Consider the following 25,463-nt stretch of genomic DNA (forward strand, 5'->3'; position numbering starts at 1 on the left):
AGAGCTGTCCACTCCTCCTTTCATTAAACATGTGGGAGCTATCAAGTGTGTTCTCCGCAGTCCTAGAGGTAGGTGTAATCTTACTCCTGCTTCCAAGGCTGCTATCAACCTGGACCCTGCCTCCTGAGGTTCCTCAGGGTCTGCAACCAAGAGCAGTGTTCTGTTTCAGGGCTGCTCAGCAGTTCAACAACACCAGGCTTTGAGCTGGTATGTGGCGTCCTGCAAGGCAGGCTCACACGCCCTGTACCCTATTTCAGCATCTTGGCAGGTAGGACTATCTTGTCTTTCAGAGAGAGCCAGGAAGTGGGTGTGGATGCTACATGTGGCTTATATGGTATCTGTGCTATGCTAGCACCCCAGCTTCCTGGTTCTGGCTCACTCCATTATCAGGTCTGTCTTGAGATTGCTCCGCTCTTCACCCCCCGCCCCCAGCTGAGAAATGTATGCTGTGGAAGAACCTGGGGGAAGAAGATTCTGCAAAGAGTACTGAGGTTCTGGAAACAGGAACAGTGGCCCCAGGTAGGGACAGAAAAAGAAAAAGAAGTAGAGGCAGAGGAGTAACTACTTCAAACTTTGGCTAAAAATATAAGAGGCCAGATGATGCCCCTCTCACGCGTCACTAACGAGCTTCCTCCTCTCTGCCTGCAGTTAGTCCCCTTCCTGCCACATCCAGTGGCCAGGGTTACAATCGGTCACCCTCATAAGCAGGGAAGATGCTGTCTTGGTGGGTGTCCGCCCACCTGCTGATGCTCTCTTCCTGTAGCGTCACCAAGGCCAGGGAGGAGGCAGTTGTTCTGGGCTTGGGTGTGCTACCTCTGCATAGCTGCTGGAGCTGGTTTCGGTACTTGTCCCCGGTGAACAGATAGAGCACTGGATCAAGACAGCTATTAGCACTGGCCAGGGGACGAGTCACTTTGTAAACCACATTGACAATGTTCAGCACCTGGCATTCAGCTTTCAACAGCCTTGCCAAGTAATAAATTGTGCGGGTGATGTGGAAAGGCACAAAGCAGACAGCAAAGACAGTCAGCACCACAGCAATGGTGCGGAGAGAACGGAGCCGAGAAGATGACTGTCTAGCTCCTGGCAAAGGTCGATACAGTCGCCGGGCCATTAGTCCATAGCAGACCAGAGTGATCAAGAAGGGAAAGCCAAAGAGAAGCACCATGACTGATGAACTGAAGTATACGTAGTGGTCAAACTCCTCTGGTAGAGTAGTGTCATGGCACAGGATGGTGGTTCCATTGGCACTGGTTGTCACAAAGAAGAGGTTGGGCACGAGGCAGCCAGCTACTACCAACCAAACAGCTAGGCAGAGAAGGCTTGCAAATCGAGGGCGGCCCCAGCGTATTGCCCGCAGAGGGTGGCAGATGCCCAGGTAGCGGTGCACACTGATGCAGGTGAGGAAAAGGACGCTGCAGTAGAGGTTCCAATAGAAGAGAAAGCGGACGAACTTGCAGAAGCCAGTGCCAAAGGGCCAGTGGTTTCTGGCGGCATAGTAGTAGACGAGGGTGGGCAGTGACAGGACATACAAGGTGTCTGACAATGCCAAATGGAACATGTAAGTGGCTGTTGCATCCCAGGGTCGAAGGCGGAAGAGGAACAGCCAGAGGGTCGGGGCATTGAGGGCCAGGCCCAGCACAAAGACAACTGCATAGCTCACAGGCAACAGGATGAACTTGAACTCCTCATTAAACCTACATTTACCATCTCCAGAACTTGGGCTGGGACCTAGTGATGTGAATAGCAAGGATTCTGCACTGGTCATGGCCTCCTACAAGTAGAAAGGACACAAGTAAGTATCTGATTTCTCTAGTTTTCCGTCCTGATGAACCTACAACAAAAGAGGAAAAGCACCTAGGAGAGCTAGGAGAAGCAATTCCATGTGCAACCCAGGCCTGCCCAGTCCCCTACCCAGCTTCCTTAGCCCAGCCCCTACCCAGCTCCCTTAACCCAGCCCCTACCCAGCTCCCTTAGCCCAGTCCCTGCCCAGCTCCCTTAGCCCAGCCCCTACCCAGCTTCCTTAGTCCAGTCCAGGGGTTGATGGCATCAGGCAGTGCCCAGGCTCAGGTAGGCAGTCAGTGATGTGTCTGCAGCTTCCTCGGTCCTACAGAACCTGGCTAGCTGAAGAGGGTGGAGCAGAACCAGCACCATCTAAGGGGAAAACATCCAGGCTCAAATTGTCATCTAACTCACCACCACAGCTCCGTCCTGGTGATGGGGGCCTCTCTCCCCGTCTCCTCACCTTGGTCTTGTCGTCTGAAGTCTTATTCCCCCACTTCACGCCTGCTGCCAGCCCAGGAGCACCACCACCACCCTTGCCTAGGAACCTTGGCAAGACTCCTACCTGGTGCCCTTGAAGCTGAGCCCAGCTGACTCTGTCACCCTTCCTCTTGGCAGCCAGAGGGCATATTCTTGGGGGTGGGACTCGGGGTGGAGCCTATTTTCTCCTCCTGTCCCATCCCAACAGATTGCCAGAGCTAGAAAAACCCTTGGAGGTTATCTGGTCCAACCCATTCAGCACACAGATTGGGAAACTGGGACCCAGTGAGATTACTGTTTAACAGCTTCAAAATGATTGTGTACACAAGGAGACATTCTTGTTTACAGATAAAGAGGCAGGCCACTGAAGATAATTAAATTACAGGAAGATCATATAAGTTTATGGGTGTAGAAATGAATTTTTACATGGACAACAGCAAATCAACACACTGAAGGACTTTTGAAAATGTAAACTACTGATAATCATCTTAACTCTGTGTGTATTTAATTATAGCAAATGTTTATCTAGTCCTTATTCTGTGCTAGGTACTGTTCTAAGGACTTTATACCTATCGATGGCACCACAGGCTCTCTATCAAATAGGCCCTATTATTGTCCCTACTTTACTGATGAGAAAATTAAATCACAGACAGTTTGGGTATTTTGGTGGAAAAATCAAGACTTGAACCCAAAAAAGTCTGCCATGGACTAAACTCTAACATCAATGGCTTAATAAATATGATAACTTGATCCTCCAAGCTACTGGCTCTAATCTGGGAAAGGGTCCACAAACATTTGCTGGGAGCTTTTGGTTCTAGGCCCTGATAGTTCGCTAGGAGTGAACAAAACAGATTAAAAACTGCCAGCTTAAAAGAGTTCACGAAATAGTGGAGATGATGATAAATCAATAAAATATATAGAATATGATCACTATTATAAAGAAAAATAAAGAAGATAGTGAAGAAGAATTTGTTGTTTTAAATATTGGAGTGACTCAATTAACAGGTATTTTAAGGAAGGAAAACAGATTATGAGTTCAGAGCAGTTGGGAGGAACCAGATCCTGAAGGTTCTTGAGAGCAAGTGTAGACCTCTACTGAGTGGGAAAAAAGCTACAGAGGGTTTGGAGAAGACAATTTGTCATGGTCTGACTTACTCTCCAGACGACTCTGTTCTGAGACTAGATAGCTGGGTTAGTACCATGGGAAGAGGCTACTAACAATGCACATGATGTGGGGACCAGGGTGACAAAGGTAGCAAGAAGTCATCATATTCTGGGTAGAAGGTGAAAACAGAGACAAAGTTTACTGACTTGGGGTAATGAGAGGACAAGGAGTCAAGAGTTGCCCTACGCCAAGCCTGGTTACTATTAACAAGCACAAGCCTGTAATGTCAGTACTTGGGTTAGAAGGATGAAACAGGAGGATTGCTCCAAGTTCAAGGCCAGAGCCTGGGTCTCATACTAAGTCTCTGTCAAAGAAAAAAAAATGATTCCAGGTTTCTTGCCTGGGTGACTAGAAGTCTTATTAACAAGCTCAGAGGGCTATAAGAAAGCAGGTTTGGGGAAAGAAGGGAAGTTCATTTTCCAGCATGTATGTTTTCAGATGCCTATGACACATGTAAGAACAGATGTCCAGGAAACAGTTCATATCTCCCTGTGGATGCTAGCCAAGAAACTTCCCTAACACATCCCACCCCTTCCTACACAGCACCTTGTCTCTATCACTCCAAGAGAACTTCGTCTTAATACAGCGGAAAAGACATGCAGAGCAAGGCGCACTCCACTCTTAAAAGCCTAATGTCAGCGGACAGTTGTGAGCAGCTGTGAATCTGAGGCTTGTGGAGATAACTGGGGCTTTGTAAGTATCACTGTCTCGGCATAAAAGGCAAACTGGGTCTGGAGGATGCTGTGGATAAGGCGAGCAGTACTTGTTGGGAGGGATGAGCAGGCTGGAGCAGAATCTTTAAGCTGGGAAGCAATAAAGACTCAGAACCTGATCCTCAGGTCCTAAGAATGTGACCTAACAGCATCCTAGAAGGGAGAGGAGGAGGTAGGCCTGCAAAGGAGACTCTAGAATCCAGGATTTAGATCTCTCAGAAGAGCTGGATCAGGGGATGGAGGGTGGACCTGGAGACTCTGCCTTGTTTCAGGGTTGAATCACAAATAACCCGAGTCCTGGACTACTGAATACTAGTATGTGATATAAAAAGCCCAAGTGTTTGGAACCAGATGAGCTTGAAATTAAATTCTTGTTCTGTTTATCAACTGTATAACTCTAGACCCCTAGTATATGGTAGGAAAAGCCCAAGTGTTTGGAGCTCGTGAGCTTGGATTCTAACCCTTGTTCTGTTTATTATTATTAACTGTATTAACCCTAGGCACCTATTTGTGACAATTTCCTCACCAGTGAAATGGGGATAGTAATAGCGAACTATAGGTATCAGATTATGTATTGATCAGTAGGTGTAAGTCTTAAAGTGCTGCAAGTCTGTAATACTTTCCTTCACATTATTCTGTTCCCAGGGATAACATTGGCCTCTTCAGAGGAGGTGATGGGTGGTGTCTTGAGACTTGTCTCAAGTCATGGAGAAGAAGTGTCACATTAGAAAACATCCAGCCTGTGCCAGCTTCCTGCTCTGCTGCTTCAAGCTGGCTTAACTCGAGGGGCTCCACTGACTTAAGTCGGCCAGGCTTCAAGTGACAAAGTACAAGCAGGTTTGGGCTTGTGCCTGGATGCAGCTGCAGCAGCAGCTCCTGCTTCCACTGCCGCCCAGTGGCTACTCTAGGAAAAGACCTCCCCCAATATTCCCAGTGAAGTCCCAGCTTCTGCCACTCCTGGAGGAAACCAAGCCCCACAGATCACGGTCCTTGCCTCTGAACTGCTTCTTCACTTTGCTCTCTGTGGCTTGCACCACATGTCGTCTGCTATTCCGCTCCACACTCCTGACTCCTTTCCCTGACTCCTCTTTGTCGTCCCTCCACCAAATGTGGCCCTTTCCCAAATCAGGCTCCCCTCCCTGCCACCACCCTCCCTCCTCTCCTCTTGCCCTTCTCCACCACCTCTCTCTCTCTCTCTCTCTCTCTCTCTCTCTCTCTCTCTCTCTCTCTCTCTCTCCCCTCAGAAAACTACCCTCATGAATTTAACTGCCATTTCTTTCGATGTTATCAATAATTCTCTTTTATTTTGTTTTTGAGAGAAGATCTTCACTTTAAACTCACAATGCATCCCCTCTCCTCCTTAGCGCTATATTATTCCAATATGTACTACCACACCTGGAAGATGTTATCAGTAAATCTAGCATAGCTAGTTCTCTCTCTCTCTCTCTCTCTCTCTCTCTCTCTCTCTCTCTCTCTCTCTCTCTCTCTCTCCCTCTCCCTCTCTCTCTCTCCCTCCCCCCTCTCTCATGCTTGCTCCCCCTGTCCCCCTCTAAATATCTTTCTCAGAGCTGCAGAGAAAGCTCAGTACTTAAGAGTACTTGTTCTTAGAGAGGACCTGGGTTTGAGGCCCAGCACCCATATCTTGCAGCTCACAACCACTTGTAATTCCAGATAACCCTGTCTGCCCTTTGTTTTTGTGGGTACCTTCACTCAGGTGCACATAACACACACACACACACACACACATAATTAAAAATAAATATTTAAAAATACTTCTCTTATGCATTCATGACATTTGATTTTCATAGAAATTATGGCACATTTAATAGATGTCCAGGGGGCTGGAGAGATAGCTCAGTGGTTAAGAGCACCTACTGCTCTTCCAAACATCCTGAGTTCAAATCCCAGCAACCACATGGTGGCTCACAACCATCTGTAATGATATCTGACTCCCTCTTCTGGGATGTCTGAAGACAGCTACAGTGTACTCACATATAAATAAATACATCTTTTAAAAAATAGATTTCCAATAATTATACTTATTTGTGTTTTTACCCTTCTCCTGATCCTCTCACCCCTAAACTAGATCCAAAGCTCCTGTCCTCACTTCTTATAAAGATATGACCTAGACCAAAATAGCTTTTCCAAGCGAGGTCTGTGGCTGTCCAAAACTGGTTTTCAATTCAGACTTAAGAAAGCAAACAGAGGTTGGGCGGTGGTGTCCCACGCCTGTAATCCCAGCACTCGGGAGGCAGAGGCAGGTGGATTTCTGAGTTCAAGGCCAGTCTGGTCTACAGAGTGAGTTCCAGGACAGCCAGCGCTACACAGAGAAACCCTGTCTTGAAAAAAACCCAAATCCAAAAAAACAAAAAAAAAGAAAGAAAGAAAGAAAGAAAGAAAGAAAAAAAGAAAGAAAGAAAGAAAGCATTCAGTTGAGTGAGTGAATGTTTATACAGGTTTGTTGTAGGTTATGTCCACATGAGTATTTGATATCAATTTAATACTTAATACATAAATGTTTCCATACCATTATTGGTGCTAACCATTGCATTCTACTACTCCAATCCCCCCCCAAGTCCTTTGTCCTTCCTGGTCCCTCATATATAATATTCATAAATGTATTGGTGGTGATTTCTCTGAAATGTCTGTGGTTTACTTGGGGACCAGAGTAGAAAATGGGGGAATCTCTTTAATCTAGAATGGAGGGAGGAAGGGAAAGAGGAAGAGAGAAAAGGAAGGAGGGTGGAAAGGCAGAAGGAGGGGAGGGAGGGAGGGAGGGAGGGAGGAAATGAATGGAAGGTAACAACAATGTAGTTGAAAAAGGAAGGCAGACAGCTCTAAGTAATTCCAGCTTTATAACCTATCAGCTGCGTGACTGAAGAAGCATCCCTTGAAAAATCAGACAGTACACATAAGAACTCAGCACAGTGTCTAGCTGGTGCCATCAGCATCATTGTTAGTAGGTGTATTTTGGAGGCTATATTCGGAGTCTCTTCCTTAGGAAGTGAAAAAAAAAAAAAAAAAAAACGAGGTCACCTTCTGAGAGTTAAAGCTTGCTGGATAGAAATAGTAACCAGAACCCTGGATAATCCAAATTTACTAACACGGCCGCATGAAAGAGGCCGGCCCCACACAGTTAGGCTCAAGTGAGGCTTTGCTCAGGTGCCCTCCCTCTAGTGCACCTTTAAAGAAATTGGGGCAGGGGGGTTAAATAGAGCCTTACCTCATACCTCAGGTTGGCCAGTAACCCACTATGAATCCCAGGCTGGTCTTGAACTAGGCAATCCTCCTACCCCAGCCTCCACAGTGCTAGCACTACAGGCCTGACCCCACAGCCAGCTTTGTGTGCCTTCCTTGTCTTTCTAAATGCGATCATGTAGGTAGTTGCCAGTGGCTGATCCATCTAGCACCTTTCCATCCTCCCCCACTGAGCCAGTGCCCTTGCTCACATCCCACTCAAAGCTGTTGATTTGGAAAGAATGTAAGAGCCAGAGAAAGGTGGGGGAGCCGTGTGGAACACTGAGTTCCAGGCCTGGCGTGGCTGTTCCAGTCCTGGACTCACTGTTCAAGATCTGCACAGAATTGAGCTCGTGGACACCCCCATCGTGGAAGGGAGAGGAGCTCCTGGGGACCCACCTCGCCCCTGAGGATTTATGTATAACTGATGGTGGAGAGGGTGAGAGGTTTTCTTCAGTGGTGTTGCTGCTGATAAAATGCCCCTGTTCCTGTAAACAAAGTCTACCCCATGCTCCTATAAACAACCCTGATCTCTTTGGGTCATAGAAAACAGACATGAAAATATAAAGGGGTATTAGTCGAGAAGAGGGGGAAGGGGACAAGAAAGAGTAATGAGTGTGAACATGGTCAAAATGCATCATGTTCATGTCTGGAAAAGTTATAACGAAACCTATTATTATGCATAATTAACACATGCTAATATGATATTTTAAAATCTGTTGATTTGCTTTCAGTTATAAAACAGAAAATTTCATCTACCTTAAGAGAGAGGGAGAGAGAGAGAGAGAGAGAGAGAGAGAGAGAGAGAGAGAGAGAGAGAGGTATATTAGCTTTCATTTAAGTCCAGGAGCAGATTCAGCAGTTTAGTAATATCATACAAATCTAGATTCGCTCCATCTTTCTGATCTGCAACCCTCAGCATGTTGTTAGGAACATTCATGGTCACAAGGGGACTGTGGCAGTTTGTGCATTGCATCCAAACTTGGCACTATTCAATGAGGAGAGAGGAAGGCCTCTCTTCCTGTGTATTTATTTTTATCATTCAGGAAACCTTTTTCAGAATCTCTCCAGCATATTACCCCTCACATCTCAGTGGCCTGAATTTCATCATGCCTAGCTAACCCAGTCACTTTCAAGGAGATGAAACGACCCTATCTGATTTTTTTTAATCTGATTTATTAAAAGGAGCACCAGAGAAGGGTAGATACCTCTAAAAATAGTGACTCTCTCTACAAAGATGGGGAGAGGGCTACTGAGTTGATATGCAATACTGTCTGCTACAATCCTGTTTGTACAGCCTTCAGTGAATAAGCCACCCTTCCTCATGCAGAGGTGTGATCTTCACATGGGAACTGGAAGACCTAGTAGGGATAGCACTGGAGCGTGCAGAGTGGGAGTAGAAAGGACCTGAAAATACTGCTCCCAGCAGTGTATCAGATGTGTTCCTTTGCTCCCTGACCCTTGCATCTTTGGAAAATGCAGATACTCAAAAGATAGCAACAGTTCTCTATAGGGGATTGTTTAATAGGAAAGCAGCACAAGGGAATTTGTTGGGGGAATGTGGGTGTACATAGGAGTATTGGTTTTCTACAGATATTGCAACTAATTATCACAGACGACTTAAGACAATACATGACAGTTCTCTTACAAATACTGAGGTCAGACGTCTGAAGTCAGCATCAATGGGCTAAAATTAAGGTGTCAGCAGAGTTTTACTTAATCTGGTGTTTGTTTGCTTGTTTTAGATAGGGTCTCACCATGTAGCGCTGGCTGGCCTGGTCTTCGCGATGTAACCAGGCTGGCCTTGAACTCAGAGATCCATCTGCTTCTGCCTCTCAAATGCTAGCATTCAAGGTGTGTCATCACACCCATGTTGCCTCTCCTTCAATAATGAGACTAATGACTCCATTTGGGCCCACCTGGATAATCCAGAATAATCTCTCTATTTTTAAGAGCCTTAATCACATCTGCAAATCCCTTTCACCATGTAAGGCGATGTCTATAGGCTTCAGTGATTATGACCTGCTATTTAGGGGATTGATATTTAGTCCATCATAGTAAGTTAGAATTCACTGAAGTGCTCTCAATATTTGTTCATTATTCTGGGCACGGCAGCATATGCCTGTAATCACAGAACTGTAGAAGTTAAGGCAGGAGTTGTGAGTTCTGGGCTAGCCTGAGCGGTACAATGAGACCTTGTCTCAAAAAAAAAAAAAAAAAAAAAAAAAAAAAAAAAAAAAAAACCTTGCACATTTTACCATCTACAGATTATATCACAGCCTTGAATTACAAATATTCAGGGGAAAAAAGAGAGATAGTGATTTGAATATCATAGTAAGGAGTTAAAGACCTACAAGGTCTCTTTTCTTCCAACTAAGGGGACTATAACCTGACTTGAAAGAGGAAGTGATAAAAATGGGACTTTGAGTGTGAGTCTGGTGAAAGTTAGGCCAAAAATAGATTGATTCTTGTTTTATGACCTGCCCCCACCATAATCACTGAAGCTTATTTTCTGTCTCCTTACAGGCCTAGTAGAATATGAGGTTCTTTAGCTACCTGGAAATGTCTGTGAAAGACACAGAACAATTAAAACTGAAAAGACCCTGAGGTGCATACAGGTCACAAATGCCAGCAGCTGACTCAGTCAGCTGATTCTATCTCGGGATTCCACCTAGGTGTTAGACGCAGATATTGGAATCTGCAGGGCCCTTGCTGGACTTCCAGATTCTTGTGACCAGAGACATCTGGGTAGTGGTAGTAACAGAGACTGCTTCTTACGAAAGGGAACATTTCCAATGGAGGAAATAAACCAGAGAACTGGAAGTTCAATGGCCCTGGGCTACAGGAGTTGTGACTTTTGAGGTCATGAACATAGCACTCACCGTTTCCAGTATGTGTACATCAGGACTTATCTCACTTGGGTGCTGTGTCCCATCCATGTAGCCTTTGGTTGTGAGTTCTAAGCTCTTTCACTGTTATTAGGTTCTTTCATATACTAAGTCTCTGTGCAGCCCTGGTTGTCCTGGAACTCACAGAGATCTACCTGCTTTCACCTACTGAATGCTGGGATCAGAGGCATGTGCCACCATACCCAACCATATGTTAATTTTGATACTTCTATCTCTACCCTATATAGGGTCCTGGGTAAGGAAAAGAAAGACCCAACTCAGCCAGCCTTCTAAACCACAGCTCTAGCTATCCTCTGAGGACTAGAGAACCCGTCTCAAGTATTGAAGACTATGGATATAAGTAAATACTGTAGACCAGCTAGGTCTAAGGGGGAATCAGAGTCCTAGATCCTCAGACCTTGGAGTTTCTGCTTCTACATGCTTCAGGCCTACAGAGGTGGAGCCAAGGCCCTATGAGAAAAACAAGAAATAGATGTCCTGGCAGCTGCAGGGACAAAAATATCTCTAATTCCATATGAGTGGTCACACAAGGTAAGGGAAGCTGCTTAGAGCATGGACCTAGTTTCAGGGATTGGAAAGACTCTAGAGCTGGACGGTGGGAGGTAGGGAAGTTATTCTAGGCCTGGGTCATACAGATGTCAATTGCCTATTCCCTGCATGTGTAATGTTCAATTCGTCTAGCCGAGAACCTGCCTCTAGGCCAGGAATGCTATGATTACCTTCCTTGCTGATAAGAAAGTCAAAGCTCTCTACTAGCGCCCCATCACCTGCAGAAGATTGATTCCTGCTGTGCACTGGAACAAAGTCTCAGGTTGGGGAACACGGAGAAAGGCTACTCTTTCCCGTGCTCTTGGCTTTCCTGTGGCCTGGAAAATTCCAGAGGCCGGAATGTGACACAAATTGTTCAGACAAACCTAGGTCCACACTGTGAACCCTAACAGTTTTCCCCTGTGTTATGCCTCACCTTTAAGAATTCCAACTTGATTTTGATCCCAACCCCCATGTGCAAGGTTTTCACAAGTCCAAACCCACCAATTTTCTTCTTAAATGACCCCACCAGTAAGTGCTGGGTCTCAATCCCAGGACAAATGTCTGAAGTGCCTATTTGACATATCAAAGCGGACCTGACTTCCAGTTCTCCCAGTCCTTCCCACTCCCTCAGTCCCTACACATCCCCAACTCTCTGGCCCAGAGCCTGGACTACAGTTCCCCCAGCCTTTTGGGCTACATAGTCTTTTTTACCTTTCGGTTCCTTTGGCCTCTTGACACTTGGTTTCCAGGGCTCCTGGCTCACCTACCTCCAACACACACACACACACACACACACACAAGTGCGCATGCACACAACCCAGCTCAGGATCATGTCTGTTCTGGACCTTTCCACATATGTCTGGCTACGTTCTCTCTCTTATCTACAATAAATCTCCTCCACTATACATAAAAGCAGTTATGTTCTTCTTATTTTTTTCTTCATTCAGTAACATCATCAGAATCCCCTAGCTCTGGCTTACCTCCTCAGGAACAACCAGCTGAACCATAGTCACTAATCTGTACTCACTAATCTGTTTTCCAAACTCTTGGCCCCTGAGCTAATTATAGCGGTGTTTCATGCCACCCACCCCAACCCTATTCTTGTTCTCTGACTCCCACTAATCTACACATTCAGAGGATTGTAGATATAAGAGGCTGGGAGGCCAGCTTAGCAACCAGAGCTGGAGGCTGGTGTGAGCTTCATCTCTTTCCTCAGGTAACATGCTAAATCTCTCTGCTTCTAGTTCATACTAAGTCCATCTCCCTTGCCTTTAGCACCTTCTTTAGGAGGAGAGGGGCATCTTTTCTGAGATAAGCAATGGATTTTCAGGCTGATGTAAGATACTTCTAGAACTCACCACCCCCAACTCATCCCTCTGAGCAAGCCTACTATGAATTGAAAAAAAGCACCAGAAAGACAATTCCCTCTCTGTGCCTTCCCTAGCACTGAAGAGATGAGTGGGGATAGGATGGAAATGTTTGAGGAAAGTTACAAGAGGGATGATAAGCAAGGGCAAAGAGGGCTTTCAGCCTCCACAGAGGCTTCTACCACCACCCCAAGAAAGTGAGAGCCCAACCCCTTCTGTCCTACAGCTTTCCCTCTTCCTTCCCCACCTCTGCCCCTGTTCTTTCTTCTGAGCTGGAGGTCAAAATCATCCCAATTCAGGGTCAAGTCCAGTACAAGGACAAAAGGAGATTTCATCCATTCATTTATTTATTCATATAGTTAACTGTGTGCTAGTTGATGTTCAGTACCAATGCAGCCCAAGAAACGTATTTAAGAGATGGAGTATGAGCAAGTAGGATAAATAGAAGGGGTTAAAAAAATAAGATTGGGAGCAATCAAGAAAGACACTGGATATCCCTCTGGCTTCCACACATATGCACCTGTGCATGCGTGTATACATGCACACACACACACACACACACACACACACACACAAGGGAGAGAGAGCAACAGAGAGACAGACAGACAGAAAAAATGAAGGAGGGAGGTGTTTTCCCATTGTCTAGTTAGGTTAAGTGTGTAATTGAAGAGTTGCTCTAAGAAGAGGGAAAACCAGAAAGCATTGGGTACTGGTGTGGTATCTAAGGCAGTCAATTTCTATTATACTAGGTGCATCTCTGTGGGATACTACAGTGCACTAAGAAAAGCAGGAGTTAAATAACAGAGCACTCTCCTTCGCCTCATCTCAGGAAATATTCAACGTAAATTCCTTGGCCAGCATGTCCACGTAAGAATACCTTATAATGCTTTGGATGTGTGAATTGTTCCTTATCCAAGCCTGAGTATTTGCCTTTTGTGTGGAGGGGTTTATAGCTTTGCCCTACACCAGTTATCTCTACCTTTGCTCTATCTAATGATCTCAGAGCCTCTTCCAATCCTAGAAATTTTTCCTGTTCCCCAAACTTTCCTTTCTTTTCTTTTCTCTCCTCTTCCCTGTTCTGCCAACCATCCTTCTTCTTTATGACTGTTCACCCCATAGAGTGTTTAAGAAGACTAGCTCCAATGGGAAGGTAAGAGAACCTGGCTCATCTGTCCGAATGGAAGGGCAGTGGGGATGAATGGGTCCATTCTTCAGCATCTCGGTGGGCTGGGTCCAGGCTTTGGGACCATTTCTTCAAAGATAACTGTGAGACTAATGTAACGAGTTGTTCCACACCAGTTTTCCATCTACCTGGGGAAACGAGACTTCGTGGATGATGTGGACACTGTGGAGCCCATTGGTTAGTGAGTCTAAAGTGGGAAGAGCCTGAGAAGGGAGTGGGAGCCAGGAAGTGAAAGAAAGTCCAGGCATGACCATGCAGAGCAACAGGCCAATTGAAAGGTAGAAAGGAAAGAAGCAGTTCAGGAATCAACTTTTGTTTCACTCCTAACTCCAACTTTTCCTGAGCAATGTGCCATCTCTCCCTCTCTCTGCAGATGGAGTTGTTGTTGTTGACCCTGAGTACTTAAAAGGTCGAAAGAGTAAGTAGACATTCTTACTGGTTTTTGTAAAGCTGCAGGAGTCCCAACTGAAATGCTGCGTTTGCAAAACAGGCAAATGAGTGAGTGCTCTTAGAGCAGAGGAGCATGGGAAAGCAGAAAGCAGCAGGGAAGGTCAGCCCAATGTGGCCACAGTCTTTGAGTTATTAAAAGTACTGGAAGCAGAGCTCAGACTAAGTACTTTATAGGTCCCAAATCTCAAAAGTCATTTTTTATTCTTTCTGCAAATAGTATTCAAAATACCTATATGTCTAAAGAACAAATAAAATATGCACTCTGCAGAATTAAACAAAACAAACAGACGTGTTGAAATTAAAATAATGTCTTAATAAAATTTGTGGGTTTTCCCCATTATTGCTATGGTGGTCCTGCTTGACCACTGGTTTCAATTTAGGCTTAGACTGCCTATGGAATGAGCTAATACACAGAAAATCAATACTTTTACATAAATTTCTTGACTTTCAAATGATAACGACTCACTAAAAGATTTGTAAAGACCAGTATAAATCAAATATTCCTCTTTTTTTTTTTTCTGTAGCCAAAGTGTCCCTCGGGCTTCCATTTTAAAAGCTTTGATAGATATCATCCTATCAGGAATTTTTTTCTTAATCTGTTTGTTTGTTTTTCCGTGTGTGTGTGTGTGTGTGTGTGTGTGTGTGTGTGTGTGTTTGTGTGTGTAGACAGAGAGAGAAAGAGAGAGGAGAGGGAGAGGAGGAAGAGAGAGAGAGAGAGAGAAAGAGAGAGAGAGAGAAACTGCCTATACATGTATTTAACAGAAATTCCAAAGAAATAATGAGCACAGGCAGTACCAGCAGGAGACAACGCAGCACTCCCGCAGCAGAACTCTCGTTCAAGATTGCACTGAAATACTTCCCACTGGATTTTTCCCTTTTAATTCTCACTATGGATTAACCCCACTGGGATCCAACTGGACTGAAAATTGTGTTCAACTGGAAAAAAGATTCAGAACCGGTTGGTGACTACTAGTCCAGAAATAGCCTTTAGATTCTGGGGAACGAAAGAGCTTCCTCTCTGAGATTAAGCACTATGGATAAGCAATCTGGACAATTTCAAATGTCAGAGAAACTTTTCAGTATAGGCACAAACTAGCCAACTTCTTTATAAGTAACAAATACTCTGTTTCTAAAATCTAAGTGGCTTTATCCCTACACTCCTAAAAATACCCAGAATGACCTAGGAAATGAAATATTTGCTTTTTTAAAGACTGTATGTTGCTTGGCATGATGGCTGACATCTACGCCCAGCATCCAGGAGGCTGAGGCAGCAAGCAAAGCACAGGACCCAGGCTAGGCCGGCGTGCAGACTGACTTTCAGGCCTGTGAAGACCATATAGTAAGAACTTGTTTGGTTGGTTTTGTTTTTTTTGAGACAGGGTTTCTCTGTGTAGCCCTGGCTGTCCTGGAACTCACTCTGTAGACCAGGCTGGCCTCGAACTCAGAAATCTGCCTGCCTCTGCCTCCCAAGTGCTGGGATTAAAGGTGTGCGCCACCACCACCTGGCATATAGTAAGAACTTACCTCTCAAAAATTACAGGTTGACTCAGAAATTAGATACAATGCTCCTTTTCCTTTGAGCTTTTTATGCCTCTTTAGTAGAGTTTTGCCTTACTGTTCACTTCAGTCTTACCTATTTCTTGACATTTCTTCCCAGTCTTATGCTTTGTTACTTTATGAACGTCCTCACTTTCACCGTATTTTCTCACGTCCTTCTCCATCACAGATGTATGCGTGAATGCAAAGCATCCTTTCCGATGCACTGAGTGGTAAAGGCAAGCGAGGCAAAAGATGTGGGGCATGGTCCACACACTATTGCTTATAGCACGGCACTCCAGCTGGCCTCTCCGTGTGTTATTCTTTGCAACTGCGTGTGAACAAACAGTAGTCACAAACGTTTTTTCAAATGTTTAATTTCAGAAAAGAAATGAGCCAACAGCTCTAAGCACCCAAGATATCCGTGTGTTCAGTTATAGAAAGAAGACAATTTGGAAGGCATCAGGGCAGATCACATGGTGCTTATCGCTGGAATGTGATGCTTTGAATTTTCTTTTTGATTATATTTTTGAAACCCATAAGTTTGTACATACTTTATATAATTAATTATATCATTAAGACAAAATGGACACATTTGGAGTAGATGTTGACTTTTAGAAGAAAATAAAGGCAACTTGTCGGGCCTGGTAATATAGGCCTGTAATCCCTGCTACCTGGGCAAGAAGGGCTCAGGCAGCAGGATCACAAAAAGTTCAAGAGTAGACTAGGCAAATTTAGTGAGATCTTGCGTCAAAATAAGAAAGTACAAAGAAAGATAAGCAGTGGGGGCACTTACTTAGTATGCATGAGACTCTGTGAGTTTGAAACTCTGGTCTGGTCTACATAGTGAATTCCAGGCCAGCTAGAACTTCATAGAGAGACCTGTCTCAGTCTGGTCTACATAGTGAATTCCAGACCAGCTAGAACTTCATAGAGAGACCTGTCTCAAAAAAAAAAAAAAAAAACCCTAAAAAACCATAAGCTTAATCCCTATAATCACCACACAGCCACCGAAATTAGCAGTCAGAAGGCAGGGTGAGGGGACAAATGAAACAGATAAGGAATGAGATAGGAAAAGGTCTAACAGACTTTGAGGTGAGGTTGTCAAGCAGATAAACTGTTCCTGGAATACCTTGCTGTTAGTACCTAGCACAAGCAGCAGAAAGAGCAAAGTCCTCCAGTCCTGCCTGACCTCTGACCTGACCTCAGGAGTTTAGCATCCTCCGCTAGGATATAACCCTCTTCTGCCAAGAGCAGATAAAACAAAGCAAAACACTGAGAAGGCAAGGAAATGGAACGCGTTGTTTTGCAGGGCTGGCTTCCAAGGCTAGCTCTGTGATAGTGTGAAGCCTGGCGTTTCAGAAGGGGCTGTTCTCTTGGGAGGCAGAGGCAGTGGATGTCTGTGAGTTCAAGGTCCTCACAGATAAAGGGATTATAATCTTATTACTCCTAACCCCATCTCAGCTTTCATTTACTTACATTTTTATGGAAAAAAATCCTATTTTATTTAAGGGTTATACCATAAATATTTTATAATTTTCGTTTAAGCCCATGTTAACATATAAGAATCCATAATCTATGAAGCTGCACTTACAATCTACTCATTGGACATCTCTGTTTTCAACAATTTGCTGTAATAAACAACTGTGTAAAGCACTCCACCCCCACCCCTGTATGTATCCAATTAGCTCTATAGGCTGAATTCCCAGAGAGTTTTATTGCCTAATGTTTCACAAAATGTTTATAACATGAATTTCTGGCCAATTCTGCTTCTGCCTCCCATCTCACCTTAGGAATGCAGGGATTATAGAGGCAAGCCACCACTTCCAGTTTTTGTGGGCTCCAGGGATTGAAAGAAAGTCATCCAGCTGAAGGAACAAGCACTTTTACCCACTGAGCTATCTTGCTGGTACCTGACCTTAATTCTTTTTTTATTTCATTTGATATATTTTTTTATTTACATTTCAAATGATTTCCTCTTTTCTGGTCCTCCACTCCCCGAAAGTCACATAAGCCCCCTTCTCTCCCCCTATTCTCCCACCCACGCCTTCCCACTTCCCCGTTCTGGTTTTGCCCTATACTGCTTCACTGAGTCTTTCTAGAACCAGGGGCCACTCCTCTGTTCTTCTTGTACCTCATTTGATGTGTGGATTATGTTTTGGGTATTCCAAGTTTCTAGGTTAATAACCACTTATTAGTGAGTGCATACCATGATTCATCTTTTGAGTCTTGGTTACCTCACTTAGTATGATGTTCTCCAGCTCCATCCATTTGCCTAAGAATTTCATGAATTCATTGTTTCTAATGGCTGAATAGTACTCCATTTTCTATATATACCACAGTTTCTGTATCCATTCCTCCACTGAGGGATACCTGGGTTCTTTCCAGCTTCTGGTTATTATAAATAGGGCTGCTATGAACATAGTGCAGCATATATCCTTATTGCATGCTGGGGAATCCTCTGGGTATATACCCAGAAGTGGTATAGCAGGATCTTTCGGAAATGACGTGCCCAGCTTTCTGAGGAACCGCCAGACTGATTTCCAGAGTGGTTGTACCAATATGCAATCCTACCAGCAGTGGAGGAGTGTTCCTCTTTCTCCACACCCTCTCCAACACCTGCTGTCTCCTGAATTTTTAATCTTAGCCATTCTGACTGGTGTAAGGTGAAATCTCAGGGTTGTTTTGATTTGCATTTCCCCGATGACTAATGAAGTTGAGCATTTTTTAAGATGTTTCTCTGCCATCCGAAGTTCTTCAGGTGAGAATTCTTTGTTTAACTCTGTACCCCATTTTTAATAGGGTTATTTGGTTTTCTGGGGTCTAACTTCTTGAGTTCTTTGTATATATTGGATATTAGCCCTCTATCTGATGTAGGGTGGTGAAGATCTTTTCCCAATTTGTTGGTTGCCTATTTGTCCTTTTGATGGTGTCCTTTGCTTTACAGAAACTTTGTAATTTTATGAGGTCCCATTTGTCAATTCTTGATCTTAGAGGCATTAGTGTTCTGTTCAGAAACTTTCCCCCTGTACCGATGTCCTCAAGGATCTTCCCCAGTTTCTTTTCTATTAGCTTCAGAGTGTCTGGCTTTCTGTGGAGGTCCTTGATCCATTTGGAGTTGAGCTTAGTACAAGGAGACAAGGATGGATCAATTCGCATTCTTCTGAATCCTGACCTCCAGTTGAACCAGCACCATTTGTTTAAAAGGCTGTCTTTTTTCCATTGGATGTTTTCAGCCCCTTTGTCAAGGATCAAGTGGCCATAGGTGTGTGGGTTCATTTCTGGATCTTCAATCCTGTTCCATTGATCCGCCTGCCTGTCACTATACCAGTACCATGCAGTTTTTAACACTATTGCTCAGTAGTATTGCTTGAGGTCAGGGATACTGATTCCCCCAGAATTTCTTTTGTTGTTGAGAATAGTTTTAGCTATCCTGTTTTTTTTGGTTTTTTTTGTTTTTGTTTTTTTTTTTTTGTTTTTTTTATTCCAGATGAATTTGAGAATTGCTCTTTCTAACTCTGTGAAGAATTGAGTTGGGATTTTGATGGGTATTGTGTTGAATTTGTATATTGCTTTTGGCAAAATGGCCATTGTAACTGTATTAATCCTGCCGATCCATGAACATGCCTGACCCTAATTCTTGTTAACTCTTTTAAACCATTAAATATTTCAGGCATAAAAAATATATCTACCACCTAGCTTTGAAAAGAAGGATAGACTTGAAGCTTCTTGTCTCCTTCTTTTTGAGTCTCTTTCCCTTATCCCTGTCTTTTCTCCTACCCAGGCAAACACTGTCCTAGATTTAGTGTTTATTTGTTCCCTGATGCTTGTATACTTATATTTCACATTCACGTATCTACAACCAATTTTTATATTGTCATACACAATTTTAATCTGTATATAAATTTAACAGTGCACATTTCATTCTCGTGCTAGGATTTTTTGAGATTTAATTATTTAATTAATATATTTCTTAGTCCACTAATGCTGCTTGACCAAAATATCCAAGACTAGATAGTATATTAGGAAAAGAAATTCACTTTCTCACCATTCCATATTCAAATAAGTAGCATGTTCAATTTTCTGTAAAGGCTGCTCTCTGCATGCAAAATTGGGCCTTACTTCTGGGCCCTCCAGAGGGTAGGAATGTTGTATACTTAGGTGACAGAAGGTGAACTGGAAAAACAAAGATGGTTGCTATATAGGGGTCTTAACTCCATTCACAAATGAAGATGAGAAAAGGTTCTGCTTGTGGTTATATGACCATAGCGCCCACCAGCCATACATTTGAACTCCAATTGAGCCACATCACCATGAACACGTAATGTCTGGCTTCAATATTTTTGACATTATGATCTATGTGAAATGTTATCCCACTGTGGCTTTAATTTGAATGTATCTGATTATTACTGAGACTACACAAATCATTAGCCATTCCACATGTGCTTCTGCTAAGGATCCACCTGAATTCTTCACACATTTTTAGATTGGTGTGTGTGTGTGTGTGTGTGTGTGTGTGTGTGTGTGTGTGTGCCTTACCAATTGGTATTACTTATTCTGTTCATGTGTGTACAGGTATGTGTGGAGGTCAATCTTGTGTGGTTTTTGAGAGTGGATCTCTCTCTGTTCTGATTAGGCCAGTGAGCCTCAGGGACCTACTTGTCCCCACCTAGCAGAGCTGGGATGGAAAGCATTGTTCCCCACCTTTTCCCATGGGACCAAGTCCTTACGCTTTCACAGCAAGTTCTTTGCCAACTGAACTATCTCTTCAGCCTCTCAACATTCCAAATGCTAAACAGTTATACGTGTTTCAACTATTTTAACTCTGAATTCCCCTTTCTCTTTGTGAAACTTGTAACAGAGAAGTTTAAAATTCTATTGCAATCAAATGTATTGATCTTTTTTCTTTGGACCATACTTTTGAGATCATATTAGCTTGCCTCTCTGGGTCTTCCTATCCCCCACTTAAGATATCCTTTCCCACTAGTTTGACAAGTCACTCTCTTCCTCCTTTGCCTGCAGTGTTTGTTAGGTTGACATGTGCTTTTCGCTACGGCCGTGATGACTTGGATGTGATTGGTCTGACATTTCGCAAAGATCTCTATGTACAGACCAAGCAAGTGGCTCCAACTGAACCCACCAGCATCCAGGGCCCCCTCACAGCCTTACAGGAGCGGCTTCTGCACAAGCTCGGGGCCAATGCCTATCCTTTTACACTTCAGGTACTGACCTCAAGTCTTGGGTAAAGTTTCTAGAGAAGATTAAGAGATAAAAAGAGAACAGAAAGAGTTGTCCCTATTTTTCTGAGCTCCTTCTGATTTTCTAGATGGTTGCTAACCTGCCCTGTTCAGTAACACTGCAGCCTGGGCCTGAAGATTCAGGAAAGGTAAGGAAGACCACTAGTTAATGACCTTTACTCCAATGACTTAATCAACTCAAAAGGAGGGAAGGCTTTTACTTGTCTCTTTTTTTCCTTTTTCTTTGAGACAGGGTTTCTCTGTATAGCCCTGGCTGTCCTAGAACTCACTCTGTAGACCCAGGCTGGCCTCACACTGAGAAATCTACCTGCCTCTACCTCCCAAGTGCTGGGATTTAAGGTGTGGGCCCCGACTGTCCAGCCCCTTGTCTTTCTTTTTTTTTCTCATAGTTCAGTCTATGGCTACACAACTCAGTTGATTTGGGCTCGTGGAAACATAGAATATCATGATGGGAGCATGTGGCAGAAGAAGTCTGATCACAGGGAGCAAACAAAATGTCGAGAAGGGCATGTCTCCAAAATCCAAACTTCCTCAATTACACTTAAGAGGCCTCAACTCAATTTTTTTACCATCTCCCAATAGAAGCATTGGCTAGGCTGAGTGTGGTGGTGCACATTTTTAATCTCAGCATTTAGGAGGCAGACACAGGCAGATCTCTGTTGAATTTGAAGCCAACTGGTCAATATAGTGGCTTCCAGGTCAGCCAGACCTACACAATGAGACCCTGTCTCAAAAAGAAAAGAAACATAAGCTGGGGCCAAGCCTTTGACCCATAACCATCTAGGGTATGTTTCAGATCTGAACAATAGTAGATAGACATGTGATTATAGCAGGGCCTAGGAAGAAAGTCAAATGGACAAGATTGGAGAAATGAACAGCTAACAGACTAAGACATTCTCATATAGTTTCACAAGGGAATTGAAAATACATCCTCTTTCTCCCTGATTTTGTATAGCCTTGTGGGGTTGACTTTGAAGTGAAGAGTTTCTGTGCAGAAAATCTGGAAGAGAAAATCCCTAAAAGGTATTCCTTGTTTTCCCCCAAATACCTGCCTCAAGCCTTTACCATAGACACTTCTCTTAGGGCAGAAACAGATCTAGTCACCATAGCACCACTGCCACCCACTTGGATGCCCTGTTCTGAGTCCCTAGGATTTCATGTGTCTTAGTCATTCACATTGGCAGGCATGTAAAAAGATAAATGACACATAATGAACATTTTGTGGCCTATCAAGTCTGGGTTGCAACTATGTAACTCTGTTGTCATTGTAGTGTTGGAACAGTCACAGACACTATAGAAATGGGGAAAAACGTGTTCTAAGAAAACTGAACTCATGAACACTGAAGTTTGGACTTTATATAATATCTGTGTGTCATAGAATACAGCTTTTTTTGATCCATTCTAATCATTTACAACTGTATTCATCATTCTCAGATTACAGGCCAGAGGCAAACAGGATAAGATACAGGAAAGAGGATAGATTTAGCCAGTGGGGCAATTTGCAATTCCTTGGTCTATAGAATATCAAGGATACAAAGGAGGTCTCTGAGGGGAGCCTTTCCCCAGTGCCACACCCAAGTAAACACAAAACGTTAAGGGTGGTGTGAGGTGGTTTGTAGTTCCAGAATAAGATGTTCAAGCTTATCCTTTGGACTTTACCCAGTGATTCTGTGCAGCTTGTTGTACGGAAAGTGCAGTTTTCAGCCCTGGAACCAGGCCCTGGTCCCTGGGCACAGAGCATTCGAAGCTTCTTTCTGTCATCTCAGCCCCTACAGCTCCAGGCCTGGATGGACAGGGAGGTTGGTGGCACTCCCCCCATATCCTATTCCTTATCTTAGATCCCCTCTGCTACCCCTTTCTACTGATGTCTTAACTCAGATAGGCAGAGACAGGAGCCAGGGCAACAACCGTTTTAAGGAAATGGGAATTTTAGTTTAGGTCTGTGTGTCCTCCCTCCAACCTTATCATAGGCGTCTGCTGTTTCAGGTTCATTACCATGGAGAAGCTATTTCTGTACATGTTTCTATCAACAACTATACTAACAAGGTCATCAGAAGAATCAAGATTGCAGGTGAGCTTCCTATTGCTCTGCGTGTGCCCACAAAGCACAGGTCCTACAACGCAGCTGTATCTTCCTATTGCTCTACTGAGTTCCTAGGTTACCATACAGGTGGTAACCTTTGGTAGTGCTCCTCCTCCTTCTCCTCCTTCTCCTCCTTCTCCTCCTCCTCCTCCTCCTCCTTTTTCCTGAGACATGGTTTCTCTGTATAGCCCTGGCTGTCCTGGAACTCACTCTGTAGACTAGGCTGGCCTCGAACTCAGAAATCCACCTGCCTCTGCCTCCCAAGTGCTGGGATTACAGGAGTACCACCACCGCCCGGCTGCAGCTGTATTTCTTTTTTTTTTTTTTATCTTTTTTTTTTATTATTATTCGATATAATTTATTTACATTTCAAATGATTTCCCCTTTTCTAGCCCCCCCACTCCCCGAAAGTCCCACAAGTCCCCTTCTCTTCCCCTGTCCTCCCACCCACCCCTTCCCACTTCCCCGTTCTGGTTTTGCTGAATACTGTTTCACTGAGTCTTTCCAGAACCAGGGGCCACTCTTCCTTTCTTCTTGTACCTCATTTGATGTGTGGATTATGTTTTGGGTATTCCAGTTTTCTAGGCTAATATCCACTTATCAGTGAGTGCATACCATGATTCACCTTTTGAGTCTGGGTTACCTCACTTAGTATGATATTCTCTAGCTCCATCCATTTGCCTAAGAATTTCATGAATTCATTGTTTCTAATGGCTGAATAGTACTCCATTGTGTAGATATACCACATTTTTTGCATCCACTCTTCTGTTGAGGGATACCTGGGTTCTTTCCAGCATCTGGCAATTACAAATAGGGCTGCTATGAACATAGTAGAACATGTATCCTTATTACATGGTGGGTAGTCTTCTGGGTATATGCCCAGGAGTGGTATAGCAGGATCTTCTGGAAGTAAGGTGCCCAGTTTTCGGAGGAACCGCCAGACTGATTTTGCAGCTGTATTTCTTATCCATTAATATTTATCTGAGTTTTCCTTCTGAAACAGGTCTATCACAATATGTGGTCACATTTTACCACACAAGATCGTATCAAAGAGCAGTAAGCTGGGGCCATGTGGGTGACTGATTTACCTTCCCTGACTTTTTCAGTTGTCCAGATCACAGATGTTGTCCTGTATTCACTAGACAAGTACACGAAGACTGTATTCATTCAGGAGTTTACGTGAGCTGGGGCTAGGGCTAGGGCTGGGGCTGGGGCTGGGGCTGAGGTTGGGGCTGGGGTAGGGGAGAAAATCAAAGGGGTTAGATGGTGGGAAGAAGGCCAACAGAGAAGGGATCCTTGCCATTTATTCTCTTCCAAAATAGCAAGGATAACTTAGAAATGAGGAAGGTCAAGGTGAGGGTTGAAGCATATAAGGGGAGAGACTCTCAGGAGAACTATGGGTGGGGCTATGACTCATCGGAAGACCGGCACAATGCTAGGACAGTGCTTTCCTACCAGAGCTGATTTTTCCAGTCTCCACAGATACGCCGCTTCTCTGTATATTTCCCACTTGTTCTTGAGACTATGAGAAATACTATTGGGAATAAAAGTACATTTAGTTGGCCTAAGCATAGCCTAAGTTCTTTTCTTGTTCTCTTTCAAAGAGACACGGTAGCTGCTAACTCCAGCTTCTCCCAGACCTTTGCAGTAACCCCACTCTTGGCTGCCAACTGTCAGAAGAAGGGCCTGGCACTGGATGGCAAACTCAAGCATGAAGATACCAATCTGGCATCTAGCACAATGTAAGCTCACACATAATTTAGAATGTCTGTTTCCTACTCCTAAGCCACATGCTATATAGGGTTCTTCTTGAAAAGTAAAGAGAGAAAGAAAAGATAGAGGGGTGAGAGCTGGCCATGACCACTTGGAAAAAGGGGAGAAGCATGGGGAGGGGTCACATGGGTAGGGCAAGAGAGAGAGGCAAGAGAAAAAGCAAGAGCAGTATCTTATTTTTCAATTAGCAGGTTTCTATTGAGCACCTATTAAATGTTCATTCTTATATAATATGATGGGGATATACAGAGAAATTTAAGACAATCTTTTCCTTCAGTCAATATATGACCTGGATGAGGAACAAAGCAAATTAATCCAACAATTAAGTGTTGGTGCATGTGGTTTATATTGCGAGTCCAATAGAAGACCAACATATCTGTCAAGGGATTCTTAGAGGAGATAGAATGATCTAGATCTTGAAAAAATGTGTAAAATCTGGACACTAAATAGAAGAAAGCAACATTTCAGACTGGGAACACGGCATGGGAATATGCTAGAAGGTAGGAATCCTACATGGCATTTTGAGGAGTGCAATGGGAAGACAGGTCTGCATAGGCTGTTTCCTAGGTGTTTGGGAGTCAGGGCAGAAAAGAGAGAAGTAGATGAGGCTAGATTGCTTTGGCTCCTAAAAGTCAAGCAGAGTAGTTCTGTTCTACAAACTGGGCCTTCAAACAGACAATAACGTGATCAAATGGAATTTTAGGAAGAAAAATGTTATCTCAATTGAATAGAAACAATTACAGCCTGGGATGTCTTTTGGGAAAAGACAAAGGCTATGGGGGGGGGGGGGGAAGAAAGCATGGGGAGGATTTGGTGGGGGGGGGGAGTTAAATTCAGTTATACTCCTAACACCCGAAATTGACCCCCATAATGCCAAGTCTTCGACCTGGAATGAACAAGGAGCTTCTGGGGATCCTGGTGTCCTACAAAGTTAGAGTCAACCTGATGGTGTCCTATGGGGGGTAAGTGAGGATTTCCAGTTGGTCTGGGCAGGGG

General features: G+C 44.0%; 2 protein-coding genes and 1 long non-coding RNA gene across 3 annotated transcripts; 2 read left to right on the forward strand and 1 right to left on the reverse strand.

The window, feature by feature from the left end:
• The first annotated feature begins 397 nt into the window (after window positions 1-397).
• LOC127675220 (uncharacterized) lies at window positions 398-5,331 on the forward strand. The gene is made up of 3 exons (XR_007975451.1): window positions 398-519; window positions 3,971-4,120; window positions 4,786-5,331. It is a non-coding gene; the product is annotated as an uncharacterized LOC127675220 (long non-coding RNA).
• Window positions 683-1,768, reverse strand: P2ry4 (pyrimidinergic receptor P2Y4). The gene has a single exon (XM_052171229.1). It carries the CDS (start codon window positions 1,766-1,768, stop codon window positions 683-685), a length of 1,086 nt encoding a protein of 361 aa, XP_052027189.1.
• A 7,712-nt stretch (window positions 5,332-13,043) lies between the features above and the next one.
• Window positions 13,044-25,433, forward strand: Arr3 (arrestin 3). The gene is made up of 12 exons (XM_052170167.1): window positions 13,044-13,051; window positions 13,304-13,334; window positions 13,484-13,544; window positions 13,741-13,785; window positions 20,376-20,575; window positions 20,680-20,739; window positions 21,567-21,634; window positions 22,275-22,410; window positions 22,598-22,682; window positions 23,801-23,873; window positions 24,299-24,436; window positions 25,346-25,433. The coding sequence occupies exons 1-12, from the start codon at window positions 13,044-13,046 to the stop codon at window positions 25,431-25,433; spliced, it is 993 nt and encodes a 330-aa protein (XP_052026127.1).
• Window positions 25,434-25,463: the final 30 nt, after the last annotated feature.

This window comes from Apodemus sylvaticus, chromosome X, assembly GCF_947179515.1.
Source record: "Apodemus sylvaticus chromosome X, mApoSyl1.1, whole genome shotgun sequence".
Lineage (NCBI taxonomy): Eukaryota > Metazoa > Chordata > Mammalia > Rodentia > Muridae > Apodemus > Apodemus sylvaticus.

What these genes read in the sequence shown, in the direction of transcription:
- P2ry4 (XM_052171229.1), bottom strand. Translation starts at nt 1,768, where the DNA reads ATGACCAGTGCAGAATCCTTGCTATTCACATCACTAGGTCCCAGCCCA.
- Arr3 (XM_052170167.1), top strand. An exon ending in GGACACTGTGGAGCCCATTG is followed by an intron (nt 13,545 to 13,740) that starts GTTAGTGAGTCT and finishes CTCTCTCTGCAG; the next exon opens with ATGGAGTTGTTGTTGTTGAC. An exon ending in GAAGAGAAAATCCCTAAAAG is followed by an intron (nt 21,635 to 22,274) that starts GTATTCCTTGTT and finishes GACTTTACCCAG; the next exon opens with TGATTCTGTGCAGCTTGTTG.